Genomic DNA, 9,193 nt, shown 5'->3' with positions numbered 1-9,193 from the left:
AACCGCTTATTGAGATTAACACAGTACGGTTCTGGTTGCTCGGTGCTCGCTTCTTTCCCGTCGAGGCGGCTTGACGAGAGGGAGCCCCGCACAGAGAACGGTCGCCAGAGGTTGGTTCTCCGCGCCGGAGCAGACTGCCACCGATTGTCGCTTGCTACCATCAAAATCATGGTAGGCTGCTATATGGCGTAATTGCAAATATAAACGGTGGATGACAGATACAAAGAAGCCTGTTCGTGATTGTGGCTAGAAGCGGGGCCACGATATTTCTACAAATACTTAAACTCTGCAAAATTGTCACTTCTGCTTGGCATCCCATGCCAGCGAGTCACAGCTATCAAGGTTATAAACCCCGAAGCGATGAAGTGTTGCTTCAGATTTTTAAGTAACACTTTTTTAAACGTTTCTACGTCCAGCGGGCCGTCTCAGCCGCACTGAGTTCGCGCACTTAACACGACGCCGCTCGGGGTACCTGGCGTGACTGCGGCACAATAGCGCGATGCATGCCAAAGGAGACTGAGAAAGCTTATTGACGCCTACAAACTGAGTCGACACTAGTACATGTATTGTTTCCCTTCGCGGTGACACCCGTGAACGTTGTCGTCCTGAACGTACTCAAGCACTAGGCATTTCTATACCCTCATTGTGTAAAAAAGGTGTAGTATAGGGGAATAAGGATGTTGGAAGGTCATTACACCCCTTTTCTGGTTCCAAGGCCATAATTTGTAACTCTAGATCCATTTAATGGGGAAAAAAAGGTGCTGAAATAATGAACGCCCTCCTTGGACGTTGGGAGAGGATGTGAAGGAGCTCTTTCGCAGGTGATAAAATTGCATTGTATATTGAACATATCTACAGAACTTTTTCCCACTCGGCCTCATTATTAAATTTTTTTTATCGTCTGCATACTGACTAAAATATCTAATTCCAAAACGAAGCGCTAACACATTTAAGTTTAACCCGCCGTGGTGGCTCAGTGGCTAAGGCGTTCCGCTGCTGAGCACGAGGTCGCGGGTTCGATTCCCGGCCGCGGCGACCGCTTATCTGATGGAGCCGAAAAGCAAAAACGCCCGTGTGTACGAGATTTCGGCGCACGTTAAAGATCCCCAGGTGATCAAAATTAATCCGGAGCCCTGCACTACGGCGCGCCTCATCGCCTGCGTTGCGTCGGCGGGTTAAACCGTATACAATCAATCAATCAATCAACATTTAATTTTAGCGGCAAGCCCACTCACAGTGGCACATGACATTCTTTAAAAGCATTCCTCTCCCCGTGCATTCAGTTGGTTTACTTGCTCAATTCGCTTGCGGTTCAAGTGTGACGGTTGTGCGCGCTGAATGTATCTGTATGTCGTGCTGCGCGCTCAGCCGATCCCCACTGGCACGCGCAGCTGCGCTGCCCACGCCTCATTTCAGGCTGCGAAGAGGCCTCACAGCCTTGTCTCGGGGTGTTCACTAGACAACCATTTTTTCAACCTTGCACACTTTTTCGTCAAAACACCTATTAAAGGTGCGCGCTACGGAAGAAGGTGTTTACAACATTTTAGGCCACTAAGGGTGCAAAACGTTTAGTGTGCAGCATGTTGACGAATGTAGAAATGAACCTGCGCAAGGGTTAGCGATCCGCTAAAAAAACTATAGAGCACAGTGTGTGATTGGCCCTTGGGGCCCGTGTTAGCGTACGAAAATGTACCAACGGGGGAAGGCTTATTCGAGAAATTTACCGCGCACTATGACAGCCCGCAAACTGGTGTGCGTGTAAAACTGAGTCTCCGCTTGCCGAACGATGCCCAGATCTAACACAAAGAACGCTGTACTACATACGGACAGCGGGTTAACTTGCGTCCCCGTTTAGCGGTTCACATTCTATTGCAGCTCGGAATACTCTCCAAACTTCACGTGGGCTGCAACGATTTTTAAGAACTGGACAGGAAAAGGGAGCCTTGGTTTGAGGTCTCCATCAGCGGGTGTGGATGAGGTTGGTCATCCTAGCTTCTGCAACGAATTTCTGTCCTGCCTTGCTGGGTGCCTTGCAGCTGAAGATAAACAGCCATAGTCTTGTCGCCTTTCGCCATGCGCCTCGGGTGCAGCGTGCGTGTAGGTAACCCGCACTCAGGTGACTCACGTAATCGCCAATTCCGTGTGGCTGACTCGGATCAACGCCTTCTAGATGAGGTTAGCGCCAAGGTTGTGGCACGCTCAGCCGAGTGGTTCTTGTGGACATAGTTTCAAGGGTATAAGTGCCTAGTTTCGGTAATATATCGCTAATCGCTTCGCCAATCGAGAGACTGTCGCGCACGCAACCATCACAGCGCGGCCCGGATGCTTATCTAGAACGCGATACTCATTGAAAGATGCTACAGCGCGTAATAAAACACGGACGCAGAAAGACGACGGGACGAGCGCTGACTTCACTACTTAATTTAATAAGATGAACTTTGCACCTTTTATACATATTCTTCATGTTAACATAACTACAAAAAAATTCTAATGTCTAGTATTACACAACCATATCAGCACTCGTTCAATGCACTTGGCGCAATCTATACAAACAACAATTCACGTCATGCGCAAAGTGCAGCACGTGTTCGAAAGGAAGTCTGTCTCTTTTTTTGACAACGCAATAGACGCCCGTCTTACACATTTACTGCCGTGTCTTAAAATTTCGTGCGCTTCAATTTTTTCCCGAGTAGTTTGATTAGCGCTTCTACCTATCACCTCGCACATTTAAAACTGAGGTTTGCATACACAATATTTGCAATGCATGGCCAAGAACCCATCGTTTCCTTTTTTGACATTGTTGTCGTGCTCCCTCAATCGGTCATTAAGGCATCTGCCAGTTTGACCGACGTACCCAGACCCACATTTCCTCAGGGGAATGCGATACACCACACGATCCACGCATGGGACGTACTGTGTACGATGCTTTACATTGCACCCACGGTTGTTCGCACCTGTTTTTGTAGTTTCTTTGGCGAATTTCACCAGCTTGTGGGGAGCGCTTAGCGCCGCCTTCACGTCTACACGGTTGGCGATCTTCTTTAAATCGTGAGAAGGCCGTGCATGTACGGGACAACGGCAACCTTTTTCCTCTCACTCTCGTGAGCAAGCCCATCATGCGCATCCTTACGATGGTAAGATTTCAGGTTCCTGAGGAGGCCTTCTGTCACCGATACGACCAGTTGGAGGGGGTAGCCAGCCTCGGACGCCCACGGTGTAAGAATATTCTTACACCGTGCGGACGCCTTAAGTAAGTCGTGCCCCCAGGCCGTGCAAACTGCCTTTGACGAGCAGGTCAGTCGGATTTAAGCGGCTGGCTACCCACTCCACCTGGTCGTGTCATTGACAGAAGGCCTCCTCAGGAACCTCAAATCTTGCCACCGTAAGGATGCGCATGACGGGCCTGCTCACGAGAGTGAGAGGAAAAAGGTTGCCGTTGTCCCGTACATTCACGGCTTGTCTCACGGTTTAAAGAAGATCTCCAACCGTGCAGACGTGAAGGTAGCGCTTAGCGCTCCCCACAAGCCGGTGAAATTCGCCAAAGAAGCTACAAATACAGGTGCGAACAACCGTGGGTGCCATGTAAAGCATCGTACACAGTACGTACCATGCGTGGATCGTGTGGTGTATCGCATTCCCCTGAGGAAATGTGGGTCTGGGTACGTCGGTCAAACTGGCAGATGCCTTAATGACCGATTGAGGGAGCACAATAACAATGTCAAAAAAGGAAACGATGGGTTCTTGGCCATGCATTGCAAATATTGTGGATGCAAACTTCAGTTTTAAATGTGCGAGGTGATAGGTAGAAGCGGTAATCAAACTACTCGGGAAAAAATTGAAGCGCACGAAATTTTAAGACACGGCAGTAAATGTGTAAGCCGGGCGTCTATTGCGTTGTCAAAAAAAGAGAGACTTCCTTTCGAACACGTGCTGCACTTTGCGCATGACGTGAATTGTTGTTTGTATAGATTGCGCCAAGTGCATTGAACGAGTGCTGATACGGTTGTGTTGATATGGTTGTGTAATGCTAGAGATTAGAATTTTTTTGTAGTTATGTTAATATGAAGAATGTGTATAAAATGTGCAAGGTTCATCGTATTAAATTTAGTTGGAAGTCAGCGCTCGCCCCGTCGTCTTTCTGTGTCCGTGTTTTATTACGCGCTGTAGCATCTTTTACAATGAACTACCAACTCGCCCAAGAGTACACTTTGTTAAGCGTTACTCATCTTCGCACAAATAAACGGGCGCTGTGGGAGCACCGACATTCCACAGCTCCGTTCAGCAGCACGTTGGGGATGCTACGCCCAATGGAGGCAACCCGCCGTCGTGGCAGCGGGGCACGCCTTCCGAGGGCTACTCTTCGGAGAAAGATCGCACAGGCGGCTATGATGGCTGTTCGAAGTGGCAGTGGAGTTTTTCCGGCGGCATTTCCCGCCTCTTGCCGCGGAAAGGGCGCAGTTGGCGGCTTGCTGCCGACGGGAGTTTGGCATCTACGCCCCTGGTCTCGCTGTTGCGATTGTGGCGGCGCTGTTCCTCGTCCACCTTGGTCGGGGTCACACAGTCCAGCCGGGAAGACAGGTGCCTCCTCCGCGACATTAGCTAAGAGCCGGCGGGTCAGACGTTGGTCTCCTTCGGCTGTTCGACGCTTTCTGTCGTGGCCTTCGTCGTTGCCGCCACGCTGTCCCCGAACTCGTCTAGAAGCCAGTAGGTGGTCATGGTTCCTTTCCCCTGCACGAGAGTTTACGAATATTGGCTCGAACTGCAGTTCATACAGAAATTGTGTACTACAAATAAAGTCCCCGGTATGGGCCTACCTACAATGGATAGGAATGTGCAATATGAAACCGATAAAACTTCCGAGTAAAACTCGAAAACAAACCATCAGAGCAATCTCGATGTTTTAGAACCATGGCTGATGCGGCTTAGTGGCGCTACGCTCCCCGCCACAAGCATCCGGGTTTTAATAGAGTTTCGGCCGTTCATGATCTCTCCCCACCTCCTACAACACGTGGTCTTCTCCTACAAAGTTTGTTGAGGGCAGGAAAGATGATATCTAGGACAGCTGCAAGTTGGGCGAGTTGGTGCGCGTTCGTACTTAACCACAGCGCGAAGGACGGGACAGACAAAAAGGTCAACCACTGGACAGGCGCTGACCTTTCTGTCTGTCCCGTCCTTCGCGCTGTGATTAAGTATGAAGATGATATCTACATGGTTCCGTTCATATGTGGGAAGCAGTATGTCGGCCAGACGGGTCGTTGCCTCAACGTTCGCCTTCGAGAACATCAAAGTTCTTTGAAAGGGAACACCGTGCTGTCATCTAGCTATGCACTGCAAACAGTGCGCAAAAAAGCAAACCAAAACTAGATGACACGGCCGTCATTGATACGCACGCAAAGCGATCCACAAGGGAGATCACGGAAGCTTTTCGCATTAGAAAGGGAGGAATTTGTGTCAGCCAGCCATCCGTACAGTTATCCGATATCGAGTTTGCGTTTTTGGAGGGTGTTTGTTTGGGTTTTCTAGTTTTGACTACACGTGCCTGCGTGATTTTTAGTGATTACTTGCTCCTTTCTGATATAGATGCAAGAACGGAAGCTTGGGCGAGTTGGTGATACATTGCATTGGCGGGAAGCGCGATTTACCACGAGGGCAAGAGAAGCAAACAACAACATAGACGAGACGAAGCGCTTCGTCTCTTCTGTGTTGTTGTTTTCTTCTCTTGTCCTCGTGTAAAATCGCGCTTCCTGCCGATGCACTGATATAGATATTTCATTCGTCCATATGTATTTTCCAAATGTGTCGAGGCTACCAACGTTTTGGTGGTGAAGCAGATTCGTGTTCGTGTTCCTTGTGTAAATGTTCGTCTTTTAGAAATAAAATTCAGTTGCTAGTGCGCTTATTCCTTGTCTCTTCATTCGTCTTCGCGTCTAAGTGGCGTTTTTTCAGTCCTTAACGCATACCAAGCCCAACTGCAGTAGGGTTGCAAGCTGGGCGAGTTGGAAAGATTCTTGCACAAAACCAGCGCGAACTCGGACAAAGACGAAGGAAGTGCAACACAAGGAGAGCCGCTAGCCTAACAACTAAATTTTAAATTGTTAGCCCAACTGGCAGTTGGAAGCCCAACGGGCCCGGTATTACTCGATCGTCGCCATCTTGCTGAAATCCTGTCCTCATTGGCTTGCAATTTCGTCACCGCCAACCAGGAAGGGTTTATTTCATGCCATCTTGTTGTGGCGGCGTACAGCAAATTCGGCCGCCAAGCCCACGCTCTTTACTGGGGTGGGGGGTGAGGAGGGTAAGGGGGGGGGGGCACGATGACGTCGGCGAAGCTTTCTGATAAGTGCCCAGGACGTACACCCACCTGGTAGCAGGTGTTGAAAATACATTTGGAGTTCATCAAACAATTTCACGGCCGTCTTGTGTCTGGTCGATAGCGCTCATAATCTGTTTTTGCCGCTGGCTGTTTCACTTGTACATGCGTCAATGGTGGTACGTGCGGTAGGCTGTCGCGTTCACCCGCATCCATGCATCTTTTGACTGCGCTTGCACGCCTATCCAAACATTTTAATGAAATCGAAATTGAGACACAGCCTAACGCCTGGGACGCGGCATCATATATTATGATTTGTGCGTGCTGTGGTTCTCTCCTTTTCAAAAGCGCGTGAACATCAATGTTCCCGCATACATTTATTTTACATTTGCACGTTCCTGCTGCTTCCATTTTTGTTTTAGAGAACGTTTAGGCAAGCTCCACCAATCTTGTTTCCCAATGCATTCACGGTTTTTGATGTCACAAAGTGTAGTGCGGGAAAGTGGATGGGGCGTTGAGACCTGTTTTTACGTCTTTGGCTATTTCTGTGTTGCCGCTCCACTCGCAGAGCTACACCTGTCGGCGCTGCGAGTAGTAGATTTGTATTCACAACACTGTGACTACCTACATAGGCAAACTTGCTTTTACACTTTAGTGTCCCTTTAAACCCTTCACTTTCCTTTCCCCACGTCGACCAACGCGTCGTCCATCTCCGAATGAGGCTCTGTTGTGTTTACCAATTCCCACTCGACCACTCCACCGTCGGATGCATATTTCATCCTCTCTTTCATTTTGTAGCGTAAGCTACACGGCCGAGGTTGAGCAGTTTCGCGTGGGCCGTGAAGGGCCGTTCTGCGCAAGCGCGAGGAACATTGGATTGGCTTGGATCGGATTGGATTGGATTCGAATTGGATTGGATTAGGATTAGATTGGATTGGGTTAAATTAGATTGTGTTGGATTGAAATCCAATCCAATTGGAGTATGGGTGTGTAGAGAATTGAGTCTGCACATTCGCCGGTCTGCGCATTCCAGAGGAGCGACGTCATAACCGCGGCAGATGCACTGGCGCCGGCACGTCCCTAACTGCGCGCCTCCGTTGCGCAGTATCCAAGTCTGACACTGCGCTGGAGCCACTTGATAGCCGTTTCGCGTGGCTCCCGGAGAGCCGTGCTGCGGGAGGAGCCATGCGCGAGGAGCAGTGACTGGACTGGTCTGGATTGGATTGGTTTGGAAATCGTTTTAGCATGATAATCAGCTAATCATAGACAACCAGGAAACCTAAGAATAACCAGCGGAACCTTAGCTCACGCTAAGTATATCCTGGCATAGCCGAGCTAAGCCACTACTAATTTTTCCGCAGTCCTCGTCATCCGTTTTCCCTCCTCTTTCTATCACCACCCCCGATTCCAATGCTCTGCCCCTCGCATTCCACGTCGTTCCCTCCCGAGTGCTCTCCTTGCTCCCTGATCGCCCTCTCCCGACCCTGCACTCTTTTCCTACAATTCCGCCGTTCCCCTCGCTGTCATCTCTCTTCTGTCTCTTTCTCCTCCGCCACTCTCCCCGCTTCCGCACTCCCTCCCTTTTTTCGCCCATTTCCCTTCCCTCCCACCTACCTCGTATCCTCCCCTCCAATCACAGCACTCCCTTCCACTTCGGCGTTTCGTTTCTGGTCGGGTCCTATACGTTCCCCGTCCACCTTCCGCTACACTTTTTATTCCTTCCTGCCCATTTTCCGTAACCTGATCAATTTGCCGAGCTGGTATCCCATGATTCCAAGAGTTGAACACCAAAATGGACAGCGACGGTGGAAAGGCAGCTGCCCAGGCGGCACAGAAAGTGTGTCCCAAGACCGGCCCATCTATTGCCGCTTTCTGGCATGTCTGGCCAGCATCCAGGTTCTGGCAGCCACTGATCATACGTTGAACAGCCAACATTCGGCAACCAGCGCTTCGGTATTTCTCCGGCCACCCGTGTTCAGATGCACAACGGCAGCTACCTGGCTGCATATTCAGTTCACTTTCGGCTGCCGATGTTGAGATAGATAAAGGCCGAAGTACGGCCTTAGGACTTCCGTATTTCCTTCAGGAAGCGGGGTTCAGCCGAAGCACGGCAAGCGACCGGCCACAGAATATCTCTACTGTTATGGCAGTTGGTGTTCGAAAGGAGACCGGCCGGAGCGCGGCTGCCGCGCATTCGCGTTTTCAAATGCGAACCACTCGTCCGGCGGCAGAATATTCGTTTTCTTCGGGCAGTCGGCGTTATAAAGGAGACCGGCCGACGTACGGCCCCAGAATATACGTTTTTCATTCGGGTAGCGGTCTTCGGCCGAATTACGGCAAGCGAACGGCCGCAGAATATTTGGCAACCGGTGTTCAAGCGAGACAAGCCTACGTAAGGTGTCAGGTTATGCGTCATTCTTTCGGTAAGCGCTGTACAGCCGAACAACGGCACGCATCTGGGCGCCGAGAATTCATGCACAGACGTGTTTGAAAGAGACCGGCCGGTGTAGGACCGGTTTTCCCTGGGTGAAAAAAAAGCCGTTAAGCAGCCGAACGACGCAGACGCGTTTTCCATACGCTCGGTGTTTCTACGTTTTAAATGAATGAACTTCGTTTGTTAAACAGTAATGAGTGTTCTAGGTGAACTGACAAGGTGCCAGGAGTCACTGGAAATTACCAGGGAACCTTTCAGGCCATCGGAATGCCATTTACTGCCACAAGAAGACTGTGCCACACCGACTTGTGAGCTAAGCCTCGCCACTCATAGCCGCTAACACGCTTCGCCCGCCGGATTCGTCGACGCATCAGCTCGAGGCTATTCGCCCCCTCAAGAAACGGAGAGCATCGGAGACATCGACCCGGCAGAGATGTCCGACACGAGAT

At 50.2% G+C, this 9,193-nt stretch overlaps 1 protein-coding gene across 1 annotated transcript in view; it reads right to left on the bottom strand.

Moving 5' to 3' along the window:
* Positions 1–4,109: 4,109 nt before the first annotated feature.
* LOC144178108 (atrial natriuretic peptide receptor 1-like) overlaps positions 4,110–9,193 on the bottom strand; it is a 267,231-nt gene continuing 262,147 nt past the window's right edge. The window contains exon 22 of the mRNA XM_077705645.1: positions 4,110–4,728. Within this exon, the coding sequence (XP_077561771.1) occupies positions 4,615–4,728 (114 nt within the window). The 3' untranslated portion in view covers positions 4,110–4,614. The remainder of the gene's footprint in view (positions 4,729–9,193) is intronic.

This window comes from Haemaphysalis longicornis, unplaced genomic scaffold, assembly GCF_048455015.1.
Source record: "Haemaphysalis longicornis isolate Haplotype H1 unplaced genomic scaffold, Haemaphysalis longicornis Haplotype H1 scaffold_4, whole genome shotgun sequence".
NCBI lineage: Eukaryota > Metazoa > Arthropoda > Arachnida > Ixodida > Ixodidae > Haemaphysalis > Haemaphysalis longicornis.
This window is presented reverse-complemented; position numbering and strand designations above follow the sequence as displayed.